This window comes from Equus przewalskii, chromosome 17, assembly GCF_037783145.1.
Source record: "Equus przewalskii isolate Varuska chromosome 17, EquPr2, whole genome shotgun sequence".
Taxonomy (NCBI): Eukaryota; Metazoa; Chordata; class Mammalia; order Perissodactyla; family Equidae; genus Equus; species Equus przewalskii.
In genome coordinates, this window is record NC_091847.1 from 51,330,671 (window position 1) to 51,348,543 (window position 17,873).

Consider the following 17,873-nt stretch of genomic DNA (forward strand, 5'->3'; position numbering starts at 1 on the left):
GGTGGGCAAGGAATTTTAACGCTGGATCTTCTGGAATGACGGACCCCTTGCTTCTGACGAGAGTCCAACTTTTTAAGTTCCAGTTGTGTCCCTGTCCCTTGGTTCTGTGTGGAGAAGAATCTTTGGCTCTGAGGTCCTTTCAGGTCCAGGTTTCTTCTTCTGTACGTGCTCTGGCTACGTGACTTTGCGAATTTTCTGAAAGACAATTCTTAATCCCTTTGTTGATAAGATGGGGTCAGTTGAACTGGTCCTGGAGGGCTTGTGGTTACAGAAACACCAGGGCTAAGTGGGGTTCTGGCTAAACTGACCTAACGGGATTCTTGCTGAAGATAGGCGAGGGCTACCAGACATCACCTGAGGGATGGGGGAGGATGAGGAACCTGATCGGGAGGGTGGTTAGATTTCGAGGAAGGGGGCTTCTGGATAAACTGACTTAGCAGCGTTCTTGCTAAAACTTACAAGAAAGTACCCAGATGGGCCTATGAGAAGGTTCAGGAACGTGACTAAAGTTTGATCAACAAAGAATCTTAGTGTGTGTGTATGTTTCTGTGTGTGTGTGTATGCATCTCTGTATATGTGTGTGTGTGTATGCATGTATGTGTACTTGTGTCTTTGTGCATATCTGTGCGCACACAGACAGGCGTGCACGTGTGTGTGTGTGTGTGGGGTGGAAAGTTGGTGGGTAGGAAGCTCGTAGGAGAGGAGTCAGCCGAGCAGGTCTCTAGGGAGAGGGCCGTAGTGATACATCACATTTTTAGGACTAAATGACCAAACGATGGTAGTACTGTAGTCATAAAAAGAGAAATGAGAAAGAACTGATTTAGGAAGAATTTGCAATAATGCCTTCTTGAAGTCTTTGTAGAACTTTCATCCGTAAGTGATGTCTGTTCCTCTTCTGAATTCCTATTCCCTTCTTTCCTGCTTTTTTGGTGTCTGTGTGTATGAGGAAGATTGGCCCTGAGCTAACATCTGTTGCCAATCTTCCTCCTTTTGTTTGAGGAAGATTGTCGCTGAGTTAACATCTGCGCCAATCTTCCTCTATTTTGTATATGGGATGCCACCACAGTGTGGCTTGATGAGCCATGCTGGTCCACGCCTGGGATCCAAACCTGTGAACCCCAAGCTGCTGAAGTGAAGTACGTGAACCTAACCACCACACCACCGAGCTGGCCCCCCTTCCTTCCTGTTTTAATTGTACTTCTCACCACATTTCACCTTGATATTTGCTGTATGTGTATGAATCTCCCTGACGCAATTTTACCAAAGAAGCCGTGTTCTTTGCATCACCAGGTGCTTTATTCTCCTCTCATGTAGATACTCAGTAAATATTTGCAGGTTAAATGAATATATTTTCAACACCTTTCTGAATTTTTTTGACATCGTCGGGAAAACTTGTAATTAATAAAGAGTAAACATTTCAGTATTCTAAGTGATTAATAATCTTATAATTAAAATGATGACGTGATAAGTGGTAAACATCTTGAGTTTCAAAGACTTTGGATAGATCCATGTCATCAGTGGCATTATAAATACACATGATTTTAGCATACTAATACTCACCTAACCTCTGTGTCGAATGTTTTGTCTTGTAAAATAGCGTTCATAATACCTGCCTCATCTAACAGGGCTGTGATGATCAAAATTTTCAAACCCCTTTGAAAAGTTAATAGTGTTACAAAAGGGTCGAGATTTGTCAAGTGTATAGTGTTTGAGATCTTACTGTCGTTGTAATAGAGCGAGAAAAACATATATGCACATCTATCTGTAAAACCTTCAAAAGGCACACAAGAATTCTAGTGTATGTTTTTAAGCTCTTTATTCATTGTTTTCATTAGATACTTCTTTGAAAAGGTCTTTGTGGCTGATGATGATGATGATGGAGATGACAGTATCAGTAATAATAATGGCTTTTGTAGCCTTTTATAATTTATAGAGCTCACATGTATTATTATCTTGGATGTACCAGTTCGTTTGGGGAGGGAACTAGCTCTTTATAACGCTATTACTGTTAAAACAAACCGCAAAGTCATTTTAATGCAAATGTATTTCATTAACATTATACCCAATGTTCTGAAATACATTTACTGATCTTCAAAAGACATCTGGAAATTAAAAAAAAATACAGGTTGAGTAGTTGAGGAAATTAAGCATTACATACATTCCTGCAAGATGATAGTACTGGTCTAGTTGGTTATTGTTGTCCAGTTCCTGGCTGAGCTTCCTGTTTATGATTATGGGAAGGCAACTGGGCAGAAGGCAGTCCTGCCTCCCCCTCCGCCTTTCCCCTCCCTTCTTCACCTCCTTCCTGCACCTGCACAGGTCTCTCTGTTGGGTTTTGGAGTCCACTGCCTGGGGAGGTCCCCCGAGCTTCTGTAGGAGTTAGCACTGAGGGATTCGCTCAGCAGACACAGGAGGGGGTGGCCCTCCTCATGGCAAAGGATTTTCAAATATTGATTATCATAAAGTCAGACAACAGAAGTCATCTAAGGGGAGATGTTTTTGCTGATTTTATTATTATTGTACATTTTTTCCCACAAATGCTTATGTGTTATTCTTTTGAGTTCTGACTAACCCAGAAACTGGTTAATTAGTCCCTAGATGATCCCAAGTTGACGAATGAAGATTTAAGAGCATATTAGATTTTTACATTGCATGATGCACGTGGGCAGCACCCAGAATCCAGAGCCTTTGCTCTCCCTCATACACCTGATTTTGGTAGTTCACATGTTTTCATTCTTTGTGCAGTAACATGATGTCCAGCCCAGAACACTGTGGGTCCCCACATTATAGTGCTTGCTATATAGTGTTCTAATCTTCGTGATGTGGCTCCCTTCCCCACTGGTTTGTGAGCTCCTTGGGGGTAGGGTCGGCGTCTTGCTCATCTTTGTTCTTTCAGGGGAAGGTATCGAATGTACAGTAGGAGAGCAATGTTACCGAATGGATAGGTAAAATGAATGTGCATTCGCAAGAGGATGTGTTTGGTGTAAAGTCATTTAACATTCCATAGATTTGGATAATTCATATTGCAAAGTTAAGTCTTGTTTATTCGGATGCCATTAATTTGAAAGGTACATATGATAAAAAGTTATGCGTTAAAACCACTGCTTTCAAGATTATAAACACATTCTAATAAAATGATCTTTTTTGATACTGCTGACAGGCATTATTTACCATTACAATTTATCTAGTACTTAAAAGAATTTTATTTTATCAGAAATATTTTTGGTTTGTGCCTTTTGCTAACTTAGATAGGTTAATCTCTGTCTGACCTTGCTGTCTGATTTAGAAAGTTTTCGTTGATGGACTGTGAAATTCATCCTGGAAGAGCTGAAGAACCACGAGAAGAAGAAAAAACAAAACAAAACAAAGCAGGAACACAGTGAATCAGTGGTTTATAAAAAATAAGACCCAAATAGCATGTACCCAATGAATGGATAGATGAATGATGGTATCTCCAAAGAGACAAAATTTGCATGCATGAAATGTGAAATAATGAAGCAATGTGATAAGATGCCAAAAAGAAATGTCATCAATTGGATTTCAGAGAAGAGAGAGAACGTTGTAAGGAAAAGCTCCATGAAGGAAGTGAACCCTAAGCTGCTCATAAAGAAATGAGTCAGTGTGAGAAAATAACTTTGTGTCTGTATTAGTTTCCTATTGTTGTGTAACAAATTACGACAAACTTAGTGGCCCAGAACAGCGTACATTTATCATCTCACCATCTCCAAGGGGTGGGAGCCTCAGCATGTCTATCTGGATCCTCTACTCAGGGTCCTTTTTTTTTTTTTTTTAAATAATTTCTTTCTTTCTTTCTTTCTTTTTTTTTTGAGGAAGATTACCCCTGAGCTAACTACTGCCAATCCTCCTCTTTTTGCTGAGGAAGACTGGCCCTGAGCTAACATTCATGCCCATCTTCCTCTGCTTTATACGTGGAATGCCTACCACAGCATGGCTTTTGCCAAGCAGTGCCATGTCCGCACCCGGGATCCAAACCAGCAAACCCTGGGCAGCCAAGAAGCAGAACGTGCGAACTTAACCGCTGTGCCACCAGGCCAGCCCCATCTGCTCAGGGTCTTGAGGGCTGACTCGTCTGTGTTCCCTTCTGGAGCTGGGGGACTGCTCAGCTCACATGGTTGCTGATACGATTCAGTTCCCCGCAGTTGTAGAACCGAGTTTCCTGTTTTCTTGCTGGTTACCAGCTAGGGGTCTCACATATTCCTTGCCACGTTGGCCCTCTTGCAACATGGTTGCTTCCTTCTTCAAGGCCAGCAAAAGAATCTCCTACTTCCACTGTCCTTTAAAGGACTCATTTGATTAGGTCAGGCCCACTTGGGGAAAAAAATCTTCCTTTTGATTAAGTTAAAGTCAACTGATTAGGGACCTAAATTATATCTGCAAAATCTCTTTACTGTTGCCATATATCATAACATAATCATGGGAGTGATATCTCCACACTTTGCCATGTTCTATTGACTAAAAGCAAATTATAGCTGCTGCCCACACTCAAGGGGATTATACAAGTTGTGGATCATTGGGGGTCACCCTAGGATCCTGCCCACCACAGTGTCTTCTTTTGTAAATGGTTATTTCTGTTGTTATTTGAACATGTTTTAAAAGTGAAGTTTTTAAAAAAGTTATTTAAAAAATGGGCCCCGGTGTCAGATGTTATGCTAAGGAAAATACCTTCTCTGAACTTGGAGCTTTTACTTCCTTTTACTTAGGGGACCAGCTGTACGCAGTTATTAAGGGAGTGGAAAGGAGCTAGAGTGCGTTATAATTAGAGAAAGCTGCATCATCATTTTGAACTACTGCAAGAGGCTCCTAACTGTTCTCTTGGCTGCTGGTCTTTCCTCTCACATCTGCCTCTACTTTCAGTCAAGGTCATCTTTCCAAAATGCTCATCCGGTCATACCACTATCCTGCTTAAAATATGTCTGCCGACTATTAGAACCCAAGCTCTCCAGCCTCGTAGGAAAGGACTGCTGTGCTGTTCAGCTACACATGCTTCATGTGCCCTTCATTCACACTCCACTGAGGCAGCGGTGGTAGGGGTTAAGAGGAGGCGGTGGATTTGAGAAATGCTGAGTAGGTTAGAATGACCCAGATGTGGTGAGGGAAGTGCAGGTGCAGGTGCTGGAGAGAAGCCGAGTTCAGTTTGAGGTCACCGTGAAACATCACGCCCAAGGACTTCTTGCATGTTTGGCCCTCCGCTGGGTACTGTGGGGTCTATAAAGGAAGTGCCAGGCATGATGTCTACCAGAGGCGAGAGTCTAGGTGGCATTAGGAAATTATGGATTCACAGGAGAAGAGGGGCAACAGAAGGATTGTCGGCGGTGGTAGATTTCCGAGATTGGATGGTAAAGATGTCGGTTAATCGCTGAATGGAATTTTCCCTACTCCACCAAGTACCCAATAAAAGCAGACAGGTAAAATATTACTTTCCCTTGTTTCTGTGGCTTAAATGCTTAAACAACGGGCGACATTAGTAGGACCTAATTTGGGGGTGCCCAAAGAAAACGTCAGGAAGAGAGGTTTCAAACTTGTCCTGGTTATCTCAAATTAACTTTGTCTTTCCGAGTATCTTTTGTCCCTTGACCTCACACAGTCTGGTTACAAATCTTGAAGTTCTTTTCTGCCTGTTTTGGACCGTGTGGAAGTACATACAATGTTTAAGAAATGTGAGTCTTCTGGAGTTTCTTCTGGGGAGTGTGGGCCAAAAATGTTTTTCAGCTGCCCTGGTCTGCCTTCCTAATATGGGATATGGTCTGGGGAGAATAAACAAAATGGGATGCTGCTTTCCTTCTTGAAGGAAGTTGGATTCTAATCTCCACTTATTTCTTTTCTGATATAAGTAGAATCCACCATAACAATCAATTTCCAGCTCATCTGGTCCTTGTGATTCCTCCCATCGTCTTTCAAATGCTGCCATTGCGTTGGGCCTGCAGGCTAGTGCTGATGCTGCTGTGGCCACCTGTGGGGTTCATGTGGCTGCTTGCTGTGGCTGGGTGTGACTCCCTGCTGGTGCCAACACCACTTCCCATGAAGTGTACCCCATTGGCTTGGCTCCTCACTGAGGGGCGCCTCTGCCAGTTGCTGTCACCTCACTGCCTGTGAAATGCTTTCCCACTGGGCACACAAAGACTCTTGTTGAAAGTTGTCTGTACCCCCTTATTAACTGTTGGAGTTCTAGCCTTTGTTTCAAAGCCCCCTAACTTTGAGAACAACTCTGGCAGGGAGTTTTTAAAGCCTTTCCACAGGGCTGACAGGTAAAAGGATGCGCTGATTCTGACGTGCTGCACCCTCCCTGGTACAGCCTGCGTACCTGTCAGCTCTTCCAGGCACTTGGTCATCTCAGAAAGTGGGCTAATGCCTAATGCCGCAGGATTTTCCTTCCTCCTCCCTGGGAAGCAGGATCTAAACTCTTTAGGAGAGCTAGTCAGGAGGCTAGCTGAGGTTGTGGGCATATTTTTGACCCTGGTTTTCTTGGGCCTGAAAGTGTGATGGGAGCAGGTGAAGAGCCTCTCAACTCAGGAAAGCTGTGTCCCAGGTCTTTCTTTTAGTGATGGGTCATCTGCTCCTGTCTTCCAAAAATGTTCATCTCTGATGATGGGATCCGTCTTCCTCTGACAATGTCCCAAGTTCCTTTGGACTCTGGCACCTCTAGTCCTGACCTCTGTGTTGGTTTAGGTGATGCTGTGGTAACACCCCTCCCCCCAGATCTCAGTAGCTTCACACAATGGAAGTTTATTTGTCGCTTAGACAGAGTCTCCATCTTGTGGCTATAGCATCTGAAATACGTGCCTTCTGTGTTAGTTTCCTAGGGCTGCTGAAACAAGATACTGCAAACTAGTATAGTTTATACTAAACCTAGAAATTTATTCTTTCATAGTTCTGGAGGCTAAAAGTCCCAAATCAGGGTGTCAGCAGGGCCATGTTCTCCTGATGGCTCTAGGAGAGGCTCTTTCCCTGCCTGTTTCTAGCTTCTGCTGGTTGCCGGCACTCCTCGGCTTGTAGATGCATCACTTCGATCTCCACCTTCACCTTCACACGGCCATCATCCCTGTGTCTCTGTGTCCAAATTTCCTTCTTCTTGTAAGGACTCCAGTCCTTGGATTATGGCCCACTCATATTCAGTATGATGTCATCTTAACTTGATTATTTCTGCAAAGACCCTATTTCCACATAAGGTCACACTCACAGGTACCTGGTGTTAGGACCTTGACGTATTTTTGGGGAGAGACACAGTTCAACCCATAACACACTGCAGAGTTGTGGCTGAGGAAGAGAGAGATGGAAGATACCCCTTGGATCTTAACAGTCATACCTCAGAAGTAGTACGTGCTAGTCTTGTCACAGTCTACTGGTCAGAACGTGACTGACATAACTGCAATGGAAACTAGTAAATTCAGGGAACAGATGGGTATTTGATGGGAATTATCTGTCTTGGTCACATCCTTGCCCGGTTCATTTCCTCCGATCCCAGAATGCTCCGGGCATATGCGAGGTTGGATAGCTTCTGTATAATGTGAAATATCTATCAAGGAATAGGATGTGATCTTGCAAAGCATATTGAAGGAACAGACTTGGAAAACTGCTCAAAGAAAAGAAAGAAAATAGTTTATATAATCTGTAAAAGTACCACATTTTTGTTTGGTTCTTTGCTTCCTCTTAATCCAGAGAAGGCAAAATGGCGGGCAACAATTTGCATCTAGTCCATAGATGTTTTTTTGTGTGCCCTACACAATGTTTAAGAAATGTGAACAAACATCTAGATATCTTTCCTTGAACAACTGGAAGATGGCTGCCTATGTTTCCACAGAAAACCAGTAATGAGGAAAACAGCCAAGTAAGGCCTGCTTCTTGTAGATAGTCCCATCTCTGCAGTTTGCTCTGATCCCCACCATTCCCTATAGTACTGCCAACACTGAGGCTGAGTATCAGTTCTCGGTTGTCTTTGCACTTTCACCATTGTTTTCATACAGTAGAGATTTTTTCCATTATACTTGGCTCTTTTTACTCACTTATTTTCTGATTGTCATCTGCAGGCATTTGTGTTTGTGACCTCAATTTTAAGTAAAATCTGCATTTTCCTGTATCTTTTCATATCCTGGTGCTTCTAAGGGATTAAACACAACCCAAAAGGTCACCTTGAACTCATGACTTTGATGTTGATTCCTACTGTAGCCATCTGTAAAGGAAAAACTCACTCCTCCTGTGTTTCCTTTACTCACACTACTACCACACTGTCAATACCTCTGACACCAGATGTGTGGGTTTTCCACACATTAAGCAATTCTCTGACACCAGCTGGGTGCTACAATTCAGCTGAATTCTGATACCATCTGTCTAGAGATGACATCATATCCCACAGGTTAGAGGATCAGTCCCAGAAACTGCCCTCCCCTCTTTAGATGCCAGTTGCAAGTCCAGGTTGTTATCATGCTTCTGACCAACCAGCTATAAATCGAAGGTTTCCACAAACCCCTCCTTGGGTTCGATGAATTTGCTAGAGCAGCTCATAGAACTCAGGAAAACATTTACTTACTAGATTACCAGTTTGTTATAAAAAGATATGGGAACAGCCAGATGGAAGAGATGCATAGGATAAGGTATGGAAAGAGGCGAGGAGCTTCCATGCCTTCTCTGAGTGCAGCTCTCTGTGTTTTCACCAACTGGAAACTCTCCAAATGCTGGAATTGAGACATTTTCATGGAGGCTTCATTACTTAGGCCTGACTGATGAAATCATTGGCCATTGGTGATTGCGCTCAATCTCCGGTCCCACTCTCCTCCCTGGAGGTCATGGGCTGGGGATGAAAGTTTCAACCCTCTAATCACATGGTTGGTCTTCCTGGCAACCAGCCCCCATCCTTAGGTTACCTAGGGGCTTTCCAAAAGTCGCCTCCTGAACGTAAACTCTGTTGTGGTTGAGAGGGGCTTGTTATGAATAACAAGACACCCATTTCACCTTTATGGCTCTGAAGCATTTTAGGAACTGACGGCAAAAAACCAAATATTACAACAAAAGATGCCCCCACGGCTCTCAGGAAACTACGAGAGTTTTAGAAAAGAAGTGCCAGGGACAGTGGACAAAGGCCAAATATACATTTCTTGTTATAAATCACAATAACACCTCATCTGCAATACTCGTGATTTGAGGTAAATAGTTGACAAAGGCCTGAACATACTTATAATGGTGATAGGTGGATAAATATTTGCAGTGAAATACTTGCAATGGGTATAGTTGTATAAATTTGGGTATAATTAGAATAATGCATGTTGATTCAGGTTAATCCTTACTGATACAATTTTTTGTGCTTTTTATCCCCTTTATAGACCGCTGGAACGATCCAGTGAAGATGTAGATATAATCTTCACACGGCTGAAAGAAGTTAAAGCTTTTGAGAAATTTCACCCAAATCTCCTTCATCAGATTTGTTTGTGTGGTTATTATGAGAATCTGGAAAAAGGAATAACATGTAAGAAATGCAACTCCGGTGGTATCTTTTCGTGTATGGTCTGTGCTCATTTGTAGATATGGGGATAGATAACATATGGGGTATTTATGTGCCAAATATTTGAGCTTCAACCAAAGCTATTAGGTTGACATTTCCCTCTACTTTATTTAGTTCCATGTAGCATTACCTTAACTTTGTTCACAGCATTTAAATGGTTCTTCCAGGGCACCCTACTTTCTAGATGGAGCTAGAAGGATGTACTGATTCATGTATTCAGCTATATCCTTAGAAATTCAAATAATTATTTTCTCTAACCCAAGAAATATATGAGCCAGTAGGATATTAAATAAAGATAAAAGGACTCTTGGGGGCCAGCCCTGTGGCTGAGTTCACGCGCTCTGCTTTGGCAGCCCAGGATTTGATGGTTTGGATCCCGGGCACGGGCCTAGCACTGCTCATCAAGCCATGCTGAGGTGGCATCCCACATGCCACAACTAGAAGTACCCACAACTAAAAATATACAACTATGTACCGGGGGGCTTTGGGGAAAATAAGGAAAAATAAAATTAAAAAAAAAAAAGGACTCTTACCTAATGCTAATAATAATGTTTTGAATTAACCTGAGTGATATCGTCTATTCCAAGTATGAATAGGGGACAGGGAGAGTAAAACGATAGAGTGACAGCTGCATTGAAAAACAAGTATTTTTTCATTAAAAAATAGTGTTTTTCCATCTTTTGGGATGCTTTATGCTGCAGTTAACAGAAAACTCTCATCCAACTGGCTTCAATAATCAATTACTCATACATGGAGGGAAAAATCAATTACTCATATGCAAGAAGTCCTGGGGTAGGATGGCTTTACAGTTAGTTAATTAAGTGGCTCAATGACATTATTAAGGTCACAGGTCCCTCCCATCTTGCTTTGTTTTTGTTTTGCTATGCATCCGCAGGTGTTGGCTTTTGTTCCCACACTTGACCCAAAGGATTCTCAGATATCTACAGCAATTAGAGAAGCACGATTTCTTCTTATGTCTCCTTTCAGAAGTCTCTCAGGAGACTTCCTCTGTTATTGCATTGGCTAGAATTGTATCATATGGCCACGTCCAGCCCAAACACTGGCAAAGATAATGTGATCACCACGATTGATTTAGACCAATCATGATTACTCCAGTGGAGCTGGGCAAGAAATGTGTGTGCTCTGAGCACTTGGCCCGTTGGAGGAGGGTGGGGACTTGTATAAAATCTGGGTTCACTTAGATAAGAGGAAGGGAGGGCGTGATTCTGGGTGGGAAACCAACAGGGTCTGTCACAACATCATTGTAGAAAATTTAGAAGACAAATGAAATAAAAGTCACCTACAATCCCCAAACCCAAAGATTGCTGTTAACACTTTGTGTATATCCTTCAAGATGTTTTCCCATGTGTGCACATGCAAACGTAGTCCCATTTCTATTTAAAAAACAATCCATACATATTGTTTCCAAACCAATATTTTTTTTCTTTCTGATATTAGGAACTTTATTCATTTGGGAATGAGACTCTATTTTCTGTTTCTTAAAGCCATTTTCAAAATGAATCTTCCATGATATGTAATGTGAATTTGATTGGCAAATGATAATGTCTTTTGGAGCCAAAAAGTTCACGAAAGGCGAAGCCTTAACTCTAAAATAAGTCACTTACAAAGGCTAGGAAGAGCAGAGCCACTGGAGAGGCCAGCTGTAAACTCATCGGTTCCTCGTCTCAAGCTTATCATTGCACTTGGTCGGATGCCGTTGTTGTGCTTCGCCTGTCCACAGCATGTCTTAGTCAGGGAGTTTAGAGCAGCTTGTCATCATTGATTACGGCTCCCAGAAGCACTAGCCTTGCCAGAACTCAAGTGTCCCACTGAGTTGTCATGTGATTTTTCATTGAGTCACTTGACCTCTGACTCTAACTGTGAAAAGAATTTTAAAATATCAGATCATTCCATCTAGTTATTTAGCTAGGATATTTAAAAGGATAGTTGGGTTTCTGTGAGATTTTTGAACCAGTGTTTCAGAATGACTTTCCAAAGTACTAGTCTTAATATAATCTGGGAACTAAGGTTCTATCTAAATATCTAAATATTTTCTCTCTGAGATTACAAAAGTAAAGCAAAATCAGGTTTGGAAATTTCTGATGAGAGTCATTTCTAAAGAGTAGTTAATCCTAATGCCTAAAAGCAGTGAATTTATTAAAAAACAAGAAAATGGACAATGATAATACAGTAGTCAAAACTTTTAAAGTAGGTTTTATTTTCTTAATCATTCATTGGCTAACTTAAAAGGAGACATTCTATCCTAGAAAATACATTGCTTTTAATATAAATGCATTTAGGAAATTGGAGTGAAAGTCTGGTATTTTGTTGAGTCAAAGAAGCTTGTTAATATGTACCCATCTAAAGTGATAATTTTCCAGGAATCATTATATAATGAAATGTATTTAAGATAAATTGCATGGAACATCAATTGATTCTTAAATTCAAAGGATCTTATAGCATTTAGGGTTATCATTCCTTATTACTGCTCTGTAAATATAAAAGAGTTCTGTTTAATAGAGTTCTACTTCATAGAGTATTGGATAAATGGGATATAGCTTTGTTGATAGATAAGGAAAAGAGAACTATGTCCTGTTCTTGTGGGAATAGATAGAGGAAGGATGGAAAGCTCAGCCAGGTCTAGCTTACGCTTATAATAGCCAGTGAGAAACTATCAGGTCATACGATAAAACCAACCTATTTGGTTTTTAAATTTGGTATATTTACATTACTATTTCTTTTTCAGTATTTCGCCAGGGTGATATTGGAACAAACTGGTATGCTGTCCTGGCAGGGTCTTTGGATGTTAAAGTATCTGAAACCAGCAGTCACCAGGTAAGATAACTTATTTTTTTTTTTAAGTAGGACTTACTATTGTTATTTTTAAAGACACATTATGCCTATGTCTTTTATGCCATCAAAATTACATTTTCAAACCCATTTCCTCTTTCCCATAGCAAGGAGTTCACCAAGCGTTTGTTGAATCCCTTTACTAAGTTACTTAAGAAACATAGATATTGAGTGTCTCCCATGACTTGAGTATGGAGCCTGGTGTTGGAACACGAAGTGCAAGAAGACATTGCCTGCCTTCTAGGAGGTTGCCGTCTATTGGGAAATGCAAACAATTCAATTGCGTTGTGATAAATTGCTCTTGTGTAAGGTGAAATGTGAGCAGAGGATCAGGAGAAGCAAGTCTTCCTAGGTTTCTCCTCAGATCCTTCCTCTGTCTGGTATCCTGACTTTTCTTCATCCTAGAAGTGCTCCCCTCGTCAGCCTTGTAGGAGCTCCAGTGATGCAGGGGAAATGTGGTTGATGCAGTCCCCCTGGGAAGTCTCTCTCTATTTCTCTCCTCACCTTTTCAAATGTGGAAGGGCCAATAGTATATATTTCTTTCTAAAGTGCAACACTGGCTTCTTTTGTCTCCATTAGTCACCTCGGAGGAGCTTGGCATCCTAGCAGATAAAACTCATACTCTTTTTTCCCCCTCAATATTTGTGACTATTTAAAATTGGACCTAGAGCCTCCTTTCACATCTGCAGTGACCCTTGCTCCATCATTAGTCCATGTGGCCTAAATGTACAGAACCTTCCTATTTGGAGCCAAGAACCTCAAATCTCAAAAGGACAGCCCCCTAAAGGCCACCTCCAAGCCTCAGTATGAAGATGGCCCAGGTTTTCTATCCAAATATTCAGGATTCAGATAAAAATGGAAGGAAGGGAATTGGCTAATTGTAAAATGGGACAGAATTGTCAAGAAGAATCAAAGAATCAGTTAAAGGGATAAATAACCTACAGCCAAGTACCGTATTTAATACTGTGCTTCTGAGCCTCTTTCATACATAGCACCCTTCAAATGTAGGAAACGCTTGTGACACACTGAAGTTGAGATTTAAATTTTGCAGGAGCTTTCGTGCATATTGGAGTTGTGGGCAGTCCCCATCTGAAAAAATGGAGAAGTTCCCCAAAAGATTGTTGCTAAGGTGGACAATTGGAGTTGGAAATATAGTTGCCTGTGTTGTACCCATTGTTATGGATGGTTAGAGTCTCAGGCCAGTGGCCAAGTTCTACGTAAGCTATAGGATGCTTTTTCTATGCATCAGTGCGTCGAAAGTTCCATTTGAACCTGCCTGGAACCTGTGCCTCCCAACCTGGATGGGAGTCCCTCTTCCCCTCTCTCACAGGGCCAGTTTTCTCTTGGATTTCAGAGAGGGCCAAGGTGAGAGGTGGGTTTTGAATCTTGTAAGCTGCCTCAGTTTCCCAGGGGGACTGAGAAGAGCTAGCATTTCTTGCATGTTTGCTGTGTGCTGGGCAATGTTCTAAGCACCTAAAAGGTATTAATTTACTCCTAGAATCCTCACGACAACCCTGGGGGTAGGTCATATTATTGTTCTCATTTTACAGATTAGGAAACTAATCCCCAAGTGGTTAAATAACTTGCCCCAAGTAACATATCTAGAAATTCAGGGAACCAAGATAAAACCCGAGCAGTCAAGCACCTGAACATATGCTCTTAGCCACTGCTCTGTGTTGTTGACTCCAAAGAAACATGATGCAGCCTGCAGCTTTCCCCTGTCTCGGCCATTTCTCATTCTTTCAGGTGACCCTGTGTCCCTTATCTCTGCACACCTTCCACCTGCAGGCTGCTGTCCTGGTGGGTACCCGCTGGGCCTCTCTGCTCAGAGCTGCTCTCGATGCTTACCTTGACCAGGTCTCACCTGCGTGGATTTGTGGAGGGGAAAGGACCTGGAAGAGAACGAGTCTCTTTGCTCCTCTGAGTGGTCCTGAGTGAATAATGATCGAGAGAGGGGAGAAGTTGAAACGAGAAAGGTGAGGAAAGAGACGAAAGGCAAGGAAGATGAGAATTAAGGAGAAAGGTGAGAAGGAGAGGAAAACCCAGGGAGGAGCGGGGAAGAGAGAAGAATGAAAAAGGCAGAGCAGCTGTACCTGTGGGATGATAAGTCACGTCAGCAGTGAGGTGCTGACACATCCGATGGTAAAAGCTGGCATGAGACTGGATGGTATTAAAATAGCCTTTGGCCGGAGGCTCCTGGAATATTGCCCTGGACCAATTACCCCTCCCCATGAGGTCCTAGCAAAGAATAGCTGATAAAACTTTGTTGTTAGCTGCAGGTTTTCCTTTTTTAATTTTAATAAACATTTAATTCTAGATGTTAGCTGTGGTTTTGACCTCAAACTCAATGCACAGCACTTTCCTTAATCTGAGCTTGGTCTTAATTTGTTGAGAATTAGTAGCTTTACACCAAAGCTGGCTTACTGCCTCCTCTGAGTACTTTACGCTACAGTGTCCAAGCAGGGTTCTCTGGATTGATTTGTATGGTTGCTAAGATATAAGGAAGAGGAAGCGCATTGACCTCTACATCCTCCATCCCTCCAGAGAGTAACCTGAGATAGACAGAGGGCCAGCCTTCCAGGCAGCTCTGATAGACAGAACATGGTTCCAGCCACATGGGAGGAAGAAGCTAAGGAGAGTGAACAAGACGGCTTAACCTCCTCCCATGGCAAGGTGCTTGAAAGGGAGAAACAAAAAAAGCTGTATTTACCTGCATTGGCCCTGTAATGGGCTCTGTGTCTCTGCTGGCTTGTGATGTGGCCAAATCAGGGTGATGAGTTTGCCAATCAGAGTAGCACCCTAGATAGGTCAGGGTTTTCCAGAGAAACAGAACCAATAGGCGAGAGGGCGAGAAAGTGAGAGCGAGAATGAGAGAGAGAAAGAGATAGATAGATAGTTTAAGGAACTGGCTTATGTGGTTGTGGGAAGGCTGGCAAGTTTGAAAGCTGGAGGGCAAACTTCCAGGCTAGAGGTTCAGGTAAAACTTGATGCTGCAGTCTTGAGTCCAAAAGCTTGACACTCAGGCAGAATTTCTATGTTGCAGTCTAGAAGCAGAATTCCTTCTTTGGGAAACTTCAAGGAAAGCGTATTTGCTCGTAGGGTCTTCAACTGAGGCCCACTCACATTATGGAAGATAATCTGCTTTACTTAAAGTCTATTAATTCTAAATGTTAATCACAGGCTCACATGTGAGGTGATGGACTATTATTAGTTTTTGGGTGGTGAATATGATGTAATCTACACAGAATTCGAAATATATTACGATGTACATCTGAAAGCTATATAATGTTATAATCCACTGTTACTACAATAAAATTTAAAAAATGTTAATCACATCTAAAACATACTTTTACATCAAAATATAGACTAATGTTTGGCTAAACAACTGGTTATTATAGTCTAGCCAAGCTGACACATAAAATTAACCCTCATATACCCCAGTGGGGAGCAAAATGTGGTTCTGTAATGGGCTATGGGAGGAGAGGCTAGGAAGGACCCGGAATTCCTACTCCGAGAGACCAGCAGCAACATCGCCAGCTGCCTTCATTGTGTCACACTGTGCTAGGGGTTCTGTGTACATTAACCGACTTCATCTTTAGGCATTCATGTCTTATTTTACAATTAGGCTTGAAAATAAGGCTCAGCGACATTAGGTATAACCTTCCAAGGGCCACACAAATGTACGTGGCCAAATTAAGATTTGAGTTCGGGTCTGACATACTCCAAATTTCATGTTCTTCCTGCTGCTCACACAGGAAAGAAAGTAGGCAGGGGGTAGTAAGAGAAAAAGAAGAAAAGTTAAAAGACACTAAGAGAGAATTAAAGAAAAAGAAAAGAGGTGACAGCACAGAGTCAAGTCTTTAAATGGGTGGGGCAGTTTCTTGCTAGCCTCTCCTTCATTTTCATTCCTCAAGTCTCTCCCTGCCCTGCATGCTTGCTTTCTCTCATCTGAGAGTCAGACATCAGAGGAGATGGTGGTCGTAAATTCTGAAACTCTGAGTTTCAGCCCCTCAGTCACTGTTAGCTGAGCCTGAATGGGGAGATGAGAGCAGGCATAGCTAATGGTCATGGAGCGCCCACTACAGGCAGCTATGTGCAAAGCATATTACAGGCATAATTTCACTACACTACCCTCCCCCATTTAGTCCCATTAGCAGTCTCATTTTACAGGTGAGATGCTAAATAACTTGCCCGAGCTCACACAATGACTAAGTATCAGAGTTCTTTGTGATTCTAGGGCTCAAGTTCTTGACCACTGTGGTTGTACAGATGCCGTCCAGAGGCCGTGAGGGGGAAGGAATAGAGTGAGGGCTGAGTGGTTTAGGAATAATGAATGCAAGGAGAAGCAGCTTTTCCCTTGCAGCCCCATAACCACCCTCGTGCATTTCCGATGCCAGCTCAGAGCTCCACACCTCCTCACCTCCCTGCCCACCTTGCAGGTGTCCGCCACCCTTTAGTCTGGAGATCCACAGTTAAATGAGTGTGGCCCATCCCTTCAAAGGGCTTCTGGGTTAGAGGGTGGGAGAGATAAGTAGGGGTGATAAGGGAGGGAAGCTGAGGTGCGGTATGTACAAAGTGGAGGTGAAATGGTTCGAACAGGGTTGATGGGATGTTTGGAGGGTTGAGAGAGAGGGAGGAGCCTGACTTGGATGAAGAGGTGGATGGTGATGCCACTCATTGAAATAAGGAACACAAGAAAGGAAATTCTTCACAGATTCTGGCATAGTATTTTTACACTATACACTTACTATGTATTATTGATTTGATAGAATTTTTTTCTGAAAAAAATCAACCCTATTTCTTTTATATGGTCATAAGGAAATATGACTATATATAACTGTCAAGAATATACAGGGCATACATATTTTATTTGGCTCATAATTCATATTACCTTCCTACCTGTTTCAGTGTAATAGTACTTTTTCTCCCTTCTTGTCATTCCCTTGTACTATTTTGCAGACCCAACTGCATTGTACCTACCCAAGTCACGAGTGAATGAGTGGTCTGCTCAGGATGACACAGTGGTGACTCATAGAGCTGGAAGTGACTGTGATTTTCATACTCAATCCAGTGTTCTGCCCCCACATCCTTAGTGGTAGCCAGCATGCGTGGCCGTTCATCTGGGGTGTCTGGGAGGTATCTACGGTACAAGGGGCACTTGCTCCCAGGCACCTCCAGTATCCATGGGTGGTGCTGGCGGAGTGTGGATCCTTCTTTGCCCCCTTGAATCACTGTTGCCTGAGATTCTAACAAAAAAAGCCATCAATTCCACATTTGGGAGAAATATTAAAATACAGATGCTACAGTCAGTGGCAATATAAACCTCAGGCCCTTTCCTGGGAGGGGTGAATGGAGGAAAAAAACCATTGGGCTGCAGAGAGTGAGATGCCTTGCCTCCCCGTTTTTCTTGGGATCATCCCACCCGGTCAGTTTAGAAACGTGTCTGCTTGCTGGGGAGGCACAACCGTGCAGGCCGACTCTGCCTCACCCTGTGGGTCTGCTCCTGGCT

At 42.5% G+C, this 17,873-nt stretch overlaps 1 protein-coding gene across 14 annotated transcripts in view; it reads left to right on the plus strand.

Annotated features, from left to right (window-relative positions):
* Positions 1-17,873, plus strand: part of RAPGEF4 (Rap guanine nucleotide exchange factor 4) — a 296,774-nt gene that overhangs the window by 42,254 nt on the left and 236,647 nt on the right. For all 14 annotated transcript variants that reach the window (XM_070580180.1, XM_070580182.1, XM_070580210.1 and 11 more), the window contains exons 2-3: positions 9,336-9,478; positions 12,261-12,349. In XM_070580180.1, coding sequence (XP_070436281.1) covers positions 9,336-9,478; positions 12,261-12,349 — 232 coding nt within the window. The remainder of the gene's footprint in view (positions 1-9,335; positions 9,479-12,260; positions 12,350-17,873) is intronic.